The sequence below is a fragment of the Rutilus rutilus genome, assembly GCF_951802725.1.
Source record: "Rutilus rutilus genome assembly, chromosome: 12".
Taxonomy (NCBI): domain Eukaryota; kingdom Metazoa; phylum Chordata; class Actinopteri; order Cypriniformes; family Leuciscidae; genus Rutilus; species Rutilus rutilus.
In genome coordinates this window covers 27,111,729-27,125,514 of record NC_140217.1, presented here as the reverse complement: position 1 = coordinate 27,125,514, position 13,786 = coordinate 27,111,729, and the positions used below count along the sequence as shown (strand labels likewise).

The 13,786-nt window shown below is 34.9% G+C and overlaps 1 protein-coding gene across 1 annotated transcript; it reads left to right on the top strand.

Annotated features, from left to right (window-relative positions):
• Positions 1–287: 287 nt before the first annotated feature.
• tspan1 (tetraspanin 1) lies at positions 288–12,655 on the top strand. Its single transcript, XM_084426930.1, has 8 exons — positions 288–310; positions 492–554; positions 5,067–5,273; positions 5,396–5,470; positions 10,297–10,395; positions 10,727–10,873; positions 12,168–12,251; positions 12,558–12,655. Exons 2-8 carry the CDS (start codon positions 498–500, stop codon positions 12,615–12,617), a joined length of 729 nt encoding a protein of 242 aa, XP_084283056.1. The 5' UTR covers positions 288–310; positions 492–497; the 3' UTR covers positions 12,618–12,655.
• The last annotated feature ends 1,131 nt before the right edge of the window (positions 12,656–13,786 follow it).

Sequence of the window (13,786 nt, the reverse complement as noted above, 5' to 3'; positions counted from 1 at the left end):
AACAGTAAAATGATTGTTATCATAATGATTATTATGTGTGCGGGAGATTTTGGACCATATGCATTTAAGTGACATCATGGAGGTAATCCACATTGGAAACCACTCTGACTGCAGGGCAATGCAAATCATATGACACTCAAGCCACATTCAAGCCATTCTAACCAGCTATGTTATATCCAAACCACACCCATCTCACCTGTTCAAGTCTTTTCCACTCTTTCCCTCTCATTCTGTCTCTTTTCCATCTCTGTCTATTCACTTAACAGCTCACTCAACATTACATCTATTAGTGTGCTTTGGATCGAAACAGGTGAGTTGCTTTTACATGAGCTAAACAAAATTGGATTCAAATGGATTTAAGCAGCTTAAGTGCTTATATATTACATGTCTGGTGTGTGTGTGTGTGTGTGTGTCTGTGTCTGTGTGTGTGAAAACAATCAAACTATGAAATGCAGCTCTGAATCTTATTTATGTTTATTGCTTCATTACAGAATAAAATGGGCTGCTTCACATTTGTCAAAGTTGTGATGGTTGTGTTTAACTTGCTTATCTGCGTAAGTATGCTTTATTTTCTCATTAAATGTTTACATTTGAGTGCGGGGAGAGGGGTGTTTAGAAGAATAATTGCATTTCTTTATTCATTGACTGAGACTTTTATGTGGGGTGTAAAGAATGAAATAGATTCAGCCTGCCTCCGAATGAGCAATAAATAATTTATACTCTTCTCTTTACAACAAACGCACACAGTCCACACATAAATTGAACTAATGCAAACCGATAACACGAATCCATTAGAAAATATTTCACTGCTCCATGGTGAAGTCTTGATGATCACAATCAAAGTGTGAATGTAAGGCAGCCACACTTGCTCACATTCAACAATTTTCATCTCATTATTGTTCACAGCCACTTTGTTTGAGAGTTAAAGCCTGCAAGTGCCTGAAATGATGGGTATGCTGGGTTGCTTGGTGGGACAGGAGGTTTTTAAGGCTGTAGATACTGGAACAAGTGAAAGCGTGCATAATAGTGTGCAATATTTCATTCAAAGTATTGCTAGAACAGCATACTGTTGGTTTCTATCTGATGAACAATTGATCTGATCTACAACTGATGTATCAGTCTTAATACTTGTCAAGACTTGTCAAGACTTATATGTTATACCGAATAAGAGGTCAAAGTTTTCTGCAAATAATTAATTATATGTCAATTAAAAGCAGAAAAAAGAGAGAAATTTAACTGTGCTTTTTGTCAGAATTCAACATAAGTCTTAAGTCTGACATAGTGATTCAAAAGCAATGGGTGGTCAACAATAGATAAAGTATTTTTCACAAATTAGAATCTTGCTTTGTTTTACTATGTGTCCACTGATTATGGAGAGCATTCATAGTAATGCTGTGCGCATTGGCATTATGTGAAATGTTTATTTCCTGCATTAAATATTTAAGGCCCGTTCACACAAAGGACAATAACTATGATGATAACTATAAAGTTTTAATAATCATTCTAAATCCATGGAAGTTGTCAAGTCCACACCACAGTTATAACCGTAATGACACAGAGGAACTGTATCATTTAAAAAACTTTCAGAACTTTTTTTTTTTTTTTCAGCTAAAAAAAAAAAAAAAAAAAAAAAAAACATTGACAGCCAATTGGAATCCATTCCTCTAATGCTTGAGCATTTAATACAGCCGATGATATAACTGCAGCGGGTGTTTATTATAAACAGAATATTATCGTTTTTGAACTGGCTTGTACTGTCAAATATGCTGTAAATAATGCAAATTTTGTGAGGTGGATGATAACCATATTTTATGTCATTAAAGGACTTTCTGCTAAATATGAATCAGACCCACAAGAATTCAAGTTCAAGTTTTTGGAGGTTTAGAGTTGAATGCTATAGGGGTATTTGCACCCTATGGGGTGGGGCTTTATGTATGCAGCCTGAACAACCACTAAATGCATTTACATTTGACTAAGTTGAGTCTGAAACCACCTATTGAGTTGTGTTCGTATTGCTATCCATTTCAAATGCATCTTGGAGGGTATTTGCACTTTAGCGTTACATGATAGGATAGCTATCAATAAAATCAATGATATCAATAAAAACATATGAAGTGTCCAATTGCAAATACTCCCATAGAATATTACTTAAAGTCCCCCTGTGCTGTGGTGAAAATCACACTTTTAATATTGTTATTTGTCTATGTGGTGTTTTTAATATGCTTTGAGACAAACCATGCGCAAATTCATGAGTCAACACCATTGCTGAGTATTTTCTCCTTAAAAATCCAGAGTCAAAGACAGTCTCAAAAAATGCAGTTTGAAATCGCTGGTCACAAACTACCATGTAACCAATCACGTCAACGTGTGATTGACAATGAGTGGATCTCTGAGCTGGTCTGAGTGGAGGCGGGGCTAGTTTGCATATTCATAGAACCGCGTATACTAATTGAGGCAAGGGTGTAGTTACATTCACGCAATTTTTTTTTTTTTTTACAAGGAAAAAAAAGTTTAAATATGTCATTTTGGTGATCAAAGATGAGTTTTAAGAGAGAAAATTATTGAATACACTGAAAAAAATGATTTATTGACTTAGTTGAATTTACTAAAAAAAATTATGTTAAGTGGTTCCACATAATTTATTTTAGCTACATTTAAACAAATGCATTACGTTGAACTAAGTTCAACTTGATGCATTTGTTTAAATGTAGCTAAAATCAATTGCGTGGAACCACTTACGATAAAAACATTTAGAAAATTCAATGAATTTACTGAAATCATTGAATTTACTAAAAAAAATGTATCGTAAGTGGTTCCACGCAATTGATTTTAGCTACATTTAAACAAATGCATTAAGCTGAACTTAGTTCAACGTAATGCATTTGTTTAAATGTAGCTAAAATCAATTATGTGGATCCAATTAACATAATTTCTTTTAGTAAATTCAACTAGTCAATGAATCATTTTTTTCAGTGTACGGGGGACTTTAAATAGTTACAACAACTGATTTTGATTTCTGTTGTTGGGTAAAGTATGAGCCAAGACGCTCCAACAAAGCAACAGCTCATATTGATACAACTAAATTAAGGGTTCTTATAATTAAAATATTTGACTTATTTCGTCTTACATTCAGCAAGACAGCCCATACAGTCTTTTTTTCAATTTAGATCCCCCTGCACAGCGGTCTTCATAAATCCCAGTGTAATACCATGGAAATCCAACTTATTTTCCTCACCTTCCATGCAGTGTGCTAATTCCTTTCTTTAGTATACCCTTACACACAATATTTCCATGTAATCTCTCCAGGTGTATCTTCCTTTGACATGCCATTTCCAACATTAAGTCATGCATGGTCGCTTTTTATCAAAGCATTACTCACAAATAAAATAAAATAAAATAAAAAACAGCAGTAATAATTATAGCAGAAAGAGTGAAACTTTGAAGAAAAGAAGTTGAAGGTAATATGCCTGTAACATTTTATTTGCTTAGAGATGTGCCCATTATCAAAAGCTGACAATTAAACTGCTAAAACACTCAAACAATTCCCAAAGCTCCATGAGCTCAAACGGGAAATGATAGAAATTAAAAAAAATTATTCTCATGCGGATAAAATAAACATTGACAGGAAGGAGTATTGAGTATTTCATGTTCAGCTGTCAGCCAGCTGAGTTAGATGTGAATGGCCCTGACAGTCCTGATTGAGTCTGACAGAACATATCAGGTTTCAGAGTTGTTTTTGGCACCAACTGTGAATTAACATACTGACACCAATCCACTCATTAACCCAAACCACCCCCAAATGTGTTCTGGGGCTTAGACCTTTTGAGATCTGATTGGATGGTATCATTCTGCTTGGAGACATCACTTGAAATAGGCAGAGTCGATGAATAAAGCTCTTCTACGTCTCACAGTTAAATGAGGCAACCGTGGTATTGCATCTGGCTCTTGATACATCAGAAGACACCGAATGACAAAAAACACTGTTTCCATCATTACCAGGAGATCCATGCCATAAACAGACCTGGTTATTTGTCAGACATATTGCCTGTGAAGAGTCCTGGAAGTGACATAAATGAGCAGTCGAGCACCTAATCCTGCAGGCTTGTGGCCATTAAGGGTACCCTTTGGTTTTCTATTGAGCCATTGCCGTTGTTGAATGACCTACCTCTATGGCAGAACACACATAACTCAGGTACACTCTGGCAATAATGGGAAATCCATGCAGGGCCTCTTATCGTACAACGTAATGGTGAGAATAAAAGGTCATGGGAAAATGCAAACGATAAAGAAGCCGAATCCAAATGACTATAACTGATACATGCCTCTGGTCATAAAGCTTTTGTGTGAACTAGAGCTTATAGCAAAACAACTTGAGCATGAGGTATGGTTATGTTTCATGAACTAAAATATGAGTTTACATACGTCACTTAGTATCAGATTTCAGTTTGTTTTGAAATATACAAAAGGTTGTAACCTACAGCTAGTCACATTACTGTCCTTGATGCAGTTCATATGCAAACATTTCTTTTAAGATATTTTCATAAATCATTTACTCTATTTTGAAGACTACATGATTACTGTGATTAACAACAACAAAAAGACACTTACCCAGTAAATCTCCTTACGCTGGTCTGTATTTGATACCCCATTATAAACATCAAAAAAGCGTGGTTGACACTTAAAAAGACACATGAAGTTGCTGTCACATGTCCTCTACAGTGCCAAAACTCCACTCAGTGCTGCCCAAAACGCTAGTACGCTATAAACGCCTCTGCTTTGGTGTGTGTCTGTAGCCAGTGGGTTTAATCTGTCTTTTTCAGCACACAGGCAATATAATCATCATATAGAGTACACACGCAATTACAGTTGGGAAGAAGCAAGCTTTGTTTCCAGATCCCCGGAGTAAAGATAAAGCGTCAATTTACTTAACTTTTATAAACAGCCAGTCTGTTCAGAATGAAAGTGTCCAAACTGCAGTATTTAACATTTACAACAACTGCAAAGTTTACTGTTAAAATGCAATGTACGGAGGAAAAACTCTTTTTTATTATTTATTTTTTTGACAGCTGGCGGGGATTTGTATGGCAACTGCAGGGATATGGGTGACTGTGATGAACGATTCCTTCATGGAAGTTTTGCCACCCTTTACTGATCAGTACCTGAGTCATGTCAATGTGGGAATGTTCAGCATCACTATTGGAGCAGTTATGACTCTACTCGGAATGCTGGGGTGCTGCGGAGCTCAGAAAGAGAGCAAATGCCTTCTTATAACGGTAAATCTCAATCATTTTATAATATAAATATATAATATCTTAATATAAAAGTGCCATATGAATATAATGTTTTTACGTTAGTTTTGTTTGTATGTTCACTCTCTTCTGCTCTGTGCAACCAGTTCTTCTCCATCATCCTGATCATTTGCATTGCTGAGGCGGCAGCTGCAATAGTATCACTGGTTTATTCTTCATATGTGAGTCTTCCCCTAAACCACTGACCTCTCTGCCAAGCCTCCCCATCCCCCCACTCACTGTTTGTCTCTCTTTTCATTTTAGCTGCATGTAAATTCCCATCATACTCTGGCCATCATTAAATTAGGGGGTTTGAAATGGCTCCAGCACATTCAGCCACTTAATAACTCCCAGATTGCCTCAGGCGCTATGCCAGCACTCTCACTTTGAGCAATTTATCGCACTACAATATTGACGTTTAGGCATTTTATATGCAAAACAGGCGATTTACATACAGAGCTTCACCCATTTAGTGAAATGTATAATAATTACAACAACTTTAAATGAGTTATGGAGGGTATGTTAAGAGAATAATGCCATTTAATTAAAAAACACAAAGGCCTTTTAGGGCAAATTAAAAAACTGAATTTTCCATTTAACAGACAGCAATCTCATTTAGTGCATTCGAATAGTTAAACCTATAGGTTTAACTATTTGAATGCAAATGAGATTGTATATATATATATATATATATAATGCTTTTTTTCTGTGGTAAATAATATTTTAAAGCCACCTGATTCTTTTCATTCCCATCTGTGCTCTATTGATCTCTGTGAAGCTTTTATGTATTTTTTTAACAGAAAATTCTGTTCTCATCAACATATTCATCAACAAATGTCTGTAACAAATTTAGATGGTTGTCTTATCAAATCTTGTTCTGATCGACCTCTAAATTCTACTCTTTCCTTTCAAACTTCCAGGCATGGAGGAAGTGGTCTATATTATTAAAAAATCTAAATCTACCACTTGTCATGTTGGATGCTATTCCAAAGTACTTGGTTAAAGCCTGCTTACCTTCTCTCTCTTCTCTGATTACTGACATCATACACACTTCACTTGTTTATGGTATTGGTCCGTCTTCACTGAAAACCACTGTGTAACTCCTATACTTAAAAAACCGGGGGCTGATTCAAGTAACTTGAGATTTCGCCCCATTTCAAATCAACCGTTTCTTTCTAAAATACTGGAAAGGGTTGTAGCAGCCTAGGTCTGGGATCATCTTTCTGATAATTGTTTGTATGAGCAATTTCAATTTTCGTCCTTATCATTGTGTTGAGACTGCACTAGTTAAGATCTCTAATGACTTACTGTCAGATGCAGACTCTGGACTTTAATCTATACTTATTCTGCTCGATTTGAGTGCAGCAATTAATGCTATCTAGTATGATACTGTTAGACAGATTGGAGTCTATTGGAATCATTGTTACCCCCTTGACTTGGTTTCAGTCTTATTTTACAGGTCGTGCTCAATTTGCACAGCTGAAGCAGTTTAGATCAAAGCCTTTATATGTCAATACTGGTGTTCAGCAGGGCTCAGTTTTGGGTCCTCTTTTATTCATTATTTATCTTTTACCCCTTGGTAATATCTTTAGGAAATTTGGTATTCAATTCCATCTATCCTCTCAGATTGTTTAGCTGAGCGTGGTTTACATCAAAACTTCTTAAACTTAAAGGCAGTAAAACTGAAATTCTTCTTGTTGGTTTAAAAACCAATCTGGTCAAATTTAAATGTTCCTCTCAATATTGATCATTTTCCAGTGTCTGTTTCGAAACAGGTTAAAAGTTTGGGTGTCATCTCTGACAGTACTTTATCATTCGAAGCACATATAAACAGTGTAATTCACTTTGCATATTTCCACATATGTAATATTAATTGACTTTGTTCCGGCTCTCTCAGTAAAGAGCACTGCGATTCTTGTTCATGCTTTACTTACTTTTCAAATTGATTACTGTTACGCTCTTTTTTATGGCCTACCTTCAAAGCTTCTCTACAAATTCAGCTAGTACAGAATTCAGCTGCTCTTTTTGCAGAACACATTACTCCCATATTACAACACTTGCAATGGCTCCCAGTTAAATATTGTATTGAGTTGAAAATCCTTCTTCTTACAGAACAAGGCACTCAATAATCTTGCCCCTTCATACTTATCTGACCTTATCTACACTCGTACTCGTACTTTAAGATCATCTTCTGCACTCACTCTTGTTGTCCCTCGAATTCACACTACTTCTATGGGGTTCCGAGCCTTTAGTCTTGCAGCTCCTTATTTATGGAACTTGTTGCCAGGATGTGCAAAACAAAATGAAAGTCTTCTTGTTTTTAAATCTCGCCTTAAGATCCAACTTTTTAGGCAGGCTTTTATGTGATTGCTTTTATGCTTGTATCAAGTCTGTCCAGGCTGTAATAATGATTATTTGTCGTTTAATGTAGATTGTTTTACTGTGTTTATAAGGTTTCCTTGAGTGTAGGCACCTATAAATAAAATGTATAATAATAATAATCATAAATTAATACAAAATTATTATTTAATATTCAATTTAATAATTTTAAATACATTTTAAATCTAATCACTAATCAAATTACATTAACCATGTTAATTCAAGGTCAGATATTATTGCATACAAGATCATCAGGTTTTACACAACTTACCATTGACACAACTAAACACTAATAAAAAAAATAGTTTCACGCGTTATGGTGTCATAATTTGTAATGAAAAAAAGTATCACACTGTATATTTGGGGTGTTTGGTAATTGTGGATCTATTCCATTGGGATTTTAAATAGTCTTCTAGGTATTTATGCAAGCGTAGAATCAGTTTGTTCCTGAAACATCATTTATATAGCTATCTGGATGAAACATGGTGCTTCATCAACAAGCCAGAGCGGTTAATGCTACTGGGGAGTCACCAGAAAGGAAGAGTGCAGGACATTCTTGTGAGTTATACATCGACTAAATCATTTGGAGGAATGATTAAGCATGCAAATGCCCATTTAATGTGCTGTTTGTCACCATCACACGTTTATCCATTCATTCGTTTATTTATTATCATGACAGAAGAAATTGGTGTTTTAATAATTCATGTGCAAGTCTTTGAGCAGCTGCTCCATTGTAGTTTCGATAAGAAATAGGCTTCACAAAATCATAAGAATCACACAGTATGGAACTGAATAGCATTACATGTTTACATTAGCATGTAAAATTGTTATGGAATAAGCCAAATCGTTGTGGAGATTAAATTTTTTAATGTTCAATTGGTCAGAGCTGTTTATTGTGAGATCCAAAATGTAATCACTCCCATTTCAATAACATTTAGCTGATGTGGTGTCGTTTGGCAATAACATTTTCACTGTTTAAATTAAAGATTGTTATTATGATTAGAAAAAGCACATTCAATTAACGTTTTTTTATAGCATTACTTTCAGTTGACGTTATAAAAGGAATTCTGTACCGTACGCACTAGTCTCAGATCAGCAATTAGCAATCGCTCCTTTGCCTTACAGTGCTTTGTCCTGTCTAGATTGTGAGGGAATTCCACCAGACATTGATGGATTATCTTAAATGGAATAACTCTACTGATCTGTGTAGCTTCCACAGCTTCATAGGTGGGAGGGGGAGCACTTTTAATCATGTTTTGTCTGCACATCCCAACAGGCATGGATGTGCTGAAGACCACTCTTGCTGACCCCACCTTTCCCAACAAACACACATACACAAGTAACACTTAGCAACAGAGTCCTTGTAACTAAAACTCATCTAGGTTTATTAATCAAATTCCAACTAATAAGACAGAAGGGAGAAAGTGAGGGAAGAGAGAGAGAACGATAAAGCAAATGCAAGCATGCATCACAAAGATTTTGCTTCACAAAGCATATGCAGCACCAATGTATTCACAATATTTTCCGAATAGTTATCACACATTCAGTTCTAAAAAAACTTATGTTAAAACTTATGTTTTTATGTTAAAATTATGTAATGGTGTTCTTTATGCATCAAAGTGCACAGGAAATGCACACACAGAATTATGTGCAAATGTGTTCTAATTCAATAATATAGCAACTGTCCCAACATTTAGGTCTTAATCTTGCATGTGTAAAGTTGCTTTTACCGCTGGCTGACCTGTAGGCCTACTTTACTGCATTTCGAACTTGGATGATATTTGACTTTGATGATGATTAAAGTTCAAATCAGATGTTTAACATCTTACCAAAGTTTGATTTATAAATACATTACCAGTAAATATATCATGGTTTACTGATACATGACAATGTTACAAAATCAAATGAATGTGCTGACGTATTTTTTAAAATGCTTTAACTAAAATTAACTAACATGAGCAATACATTTGTTACATTATTTATGAATCTTTGTTAAATACAAATCCAATCGTTCATGTTTAATTCATGTCAGCTCAGGTGCATTAAATAATATTAACAGGTATGACTTTTTATTTTAATAATGTATTAGTAAATGTTGAAATAACATTACATTTAATAAACGATTTAGATGTATTGGTAATTGTTAGTTTAACTTTTTTTTTTACAATTTAACAATTTAACAAATGGAACCTTATTGTAAAGTATTTTTAATGTGTTTTGTAAAGTGTATTGTAAAGCTTATTGTAAAAATAAAATAAAATAATGTGAATGCAATTTTGACAGCCCTAATACTCATGCATTTAACATATGCTTTCGCTATTAAATTACTAATGAATATAAATCTTTGATAGCCAAAAACATCAATATATAAAGAAATAACCTTCAAATTATCACTAGCAAAAAAAAAAAAAAAAAAAAAAAAATGCATTGCAGAGCAATGACTTTACTGTCTAGACCCTTTGTTTCATTTAGTCATGTAAAATGTAAAATGTAATTGCTAGTGGCTTTGTGGAGACAAAGTGGTGAAAGCAGTTTGCTGTAAAATAAAATAAAAATACGAGTTTCTATTTCCTTCTGAATTCTCATGTGTGCCTTTTCATCTGTCCCTTTCTGTCTGTGATTTCGAAAGACTGAGGCCATTCTAGGAGCGTGGGCCACAATAGGACTGAAGGAGCAGTATGGGAAAGATCAAATCCTCACAGACTTGTGGAACTCAACCATGACAACAGTAAGCCACAGCCAACCAAATGCATGCATAGATGAGTATTGATCTGTGCCTCAGGCTTTTCAGTATGTGGTCAAATAAGATGAATCCATCATGTCAAATTTCCTGGCCAAAAGTGCCTTTAAAACCAGTATGATGTACTGTAGTTGACAGTAGATGTGAAAATGAGCTTACTAAACAGACTGCCTCGAGTTTGACAGGCAAATGAAAACCCTTCAAGAGATTTACAGATCAATAATCACACGTATAACATGAGAGCATAAATATGTTAGCCTTACAAATCCATTTGTGAATATGGAACTGACTGTTAGTGCCCTTTCATTTTGTGTTACAGTTGCAGTGTTGTGGCTTCAGCAACTACACAGACTTCTCTGGATCCTACTACTATAAGGAGAATGGGTTCCTTTACCCTCCGGCCTGTTGTGTAGGTCCTGAGCTCTTCCCCTGTGATGAGGACAATGCAAATTTCAGTAGTGTGGTGGTGAGAAACATGCAGTTCTATCAAATAATTCCACTGCAAAAGTTAGCAAGAGTTTGGACATGTTTAAAGCTGCTAGTACAGTAGATGCTGTATAACCAGGGGTGTAGAAACTAGCTTCTTTTTTTTTTTTTTTTTAGCAAATAATCATATATATTCTATGTTTTTGCTGCTGTGTGAAGAAAAATAATGAGTATAAATTGCCACGTTATAGTACTTGCTAATGCATGAGCTTTTCTCCATATAAACACATGTATACAACAAACACATACAAACATTCGCAAATGCATATGACCAGTCTGCAACAGCTAAAAGATTAACTAACATTTACTACTGAAACTTTTCTCTACTTCAGCATGTTGAAAGGTTGGGACATCCAAACTCATTGGTTTCAAAATAATCTCTGGTTCCCAGATGGAATTATGAAGTCGATAATTCTGATAGCAGCACTTCTTGGCACAATTGTCATCTGAGCCATAAATATAGCATATGATTGATGCTGAATTAAAGTGCACCTGGGAAACTCGTACCTCAACATGCCATGTGTTCAAGTCGAAAACATAACACTGAAGTAGCCAAGTAACTACATCTGAATTTGAAATTATGAAAATGAATGAAATAAAGCATGCAAAATGAAAATAACTTTCAAACAACACACTTGCTGTTCTCTCAATACAATTGGTATTCTCTCAAATAAACTGGTACTTCTTGTCACATTATTTTAATTTATTATCGCAGTTATGTTATTATTATGTTTCTGCAATGTTTCAAATCGGCATGACCAAAGTCATAACTCTGCACCTTGTGTATCATCTAGAATATAGAGTTTCCCACTCTTAAATATAACTTCTCTCGGCCATTCGTGCACTCGGAATTTCTGAGCTTACTTGAAGGACTCATTAGTCCTGAATTAGAAACCGGATTCTAGCATACTATTCTTCTTAGTTCTATACCAGAAATAGATGGTAGTAGAAATAGTAAGAGTAGTATGTGGTTCAGAAATCAACCAATCACTATGGAGTAAAACAGGAAAATGTCATGATGACAGCTCTGATTGGCTGAAGGCATCATAACCTATGACTATGACTATGGCTATGGCTAGTGCCCACTTACCATCCGTTCTGCAGGAATTACTAGGCGAATGTATCCTTATTAATATTCATGAGCCAAGCTAATAAGGTATAAATGTGACACCCCCCCCACCCCACTGTTTAGATCGTTCCGACGCCGCTGTGTAATACAGCAGTGCGTTTATGTGATTTGGGCCCTTTCATCTGATATCGGTTTCTCTTCCCAGGGCTGTTTTAAACAAATTGTTAAGCTCACCCGGAGGAACGTTGACATTGCAGGAGGAATAGCTGCTGGAGTCACAGCCATTGAGGTAAACACAACACATCCATCATGCTGTAACAATAACAAATGTATTGAAATAAGTGTATTGGGTTTATGTAGGTATTTAGCAGCTCTCAGGATTTGACTATAGCCTTTATCATGATTTGTTAAGCCTAGTTTGGTATACAGAACAATTTACCACCTTGCATGTCCACCAAAAGGTGTAGCAAGGGGCATTATTATCTTCACAGTTTCCAAAATGCATTTAAATGTCCTTATGCATGTTATAGGCACTTCAATCATATGCCACAGACACATTATTTACCTACAATTGACAATGTATTTTGTTTTCTAGTTGGCAGCGATGGGGGTGTCTATGTATCTCTATTGCTACCTGGACAAAAAAGCAGCCTAAAAGTCTCATCTTACTTGTTTACAATTATGTCTATGCACTTTGTTTATGCCATAAACTGGACAAGTTTTAGATAATAATTTAACTGTAGATATTAGTCCACTATTTATTGTAAGATTACAAGGATATTATGAAATTGTCTGTTATTATATTTTGAATTTGACAAGTAATCTTTCCTTTTTTTCTGAGCATGTAATGTGATGCAAAATAATAAAATAAATGCTTTGCTGTATTCCCTTTGTAAGAGAAAGTAATTTTTTAACCAGAGATCAAGTTCATTTACATATAGAAGCAATAATTGTTTTGCACTGAAACGCTTAATGTCATACAAGCTGTTCTTATACATGAAACATTAGTTTAGGGAGAGATAGGAAAGTGTTCATGGAGAATGTGTCATAGATAATGATTTTTTTTTATTATTCTTTTTTGCACCATACAAAACTATTCCAAGAACCCTTTGCATATAAGAGTGATTTAGGATGATAATTTGCTCTTTTTGTGAACAGAAGATACTGAAAAAATTAAATGTAACAGGACATCAATCTCAAGAATCCCTTGTAGTGAAAGGCAAACAGGTAAAGAAGTGACCTTCTACCTCATTGATTTCATTAGTGTAGAATCATGATGAGTTAATAGTTTTAAAAGACAAATGCAAAATATTGCATAGGGTTTTTGTAAGTTTCACATACACTATATCTCACTCTACAAAAACAACACCTACTCAAGCTGGCTTTGGCACTTTGGCACACAATCGAATCACATTTACGCAAGGGATCAACCACACAACATTTGCATTGATTTCAATAGTCACACCATTTCCTTTGTGGGTTGCTTCAGATTTCCACATAATTTGCCTGCTGTGCTGTCTGCTTATCTAACAGGAAACAATCGTTTTTAAAAATAAAATAAATGTATATTTTTATTTTGAGAACTACAGAAAAACTATTTGAAAAAAAAAAAAACATAAATATAATTTTATAACCTTTCAATAATCAATCTTTAAAAATAAACACACCAATAACACATTGTTTAACTGCTTGGAAATGAACTGCAAAAAGTTAAAGGTACACTACTGTATGTGTATCTTTTGGCCCTCTAGCAGTAAAAAAAAAAGCATCGCATGCATTGTTTGGAAGAATATTGTTTTGGTTGTGCTTCGGCTTTGCGCGACT

Bases quoted from the DNA above. Each gene is read 5' to 3' on its own strand.
- tspan1 (XM_084426930.1), top strand. From the start codon at position 498: ATGGGCTGCTTCACATTTGTCAAAGTTGTGATGGTTGTGTTTAACTTG. The intron at 555-5,066 runs GTAAGTATGCTT...TTTTTTTGACAG, and splicing joins TGTTTAACTTGCTTATCTGC to CTGGCGGGGATTTGTATGGC. The intron at 5,471-10,296 runs GTGAGTCTTCCC...TGATTTCGAAAG, and splicing joins CACTGGTTTATTCTTCATAT to ACTGAGGCCATTCTAGGAGC.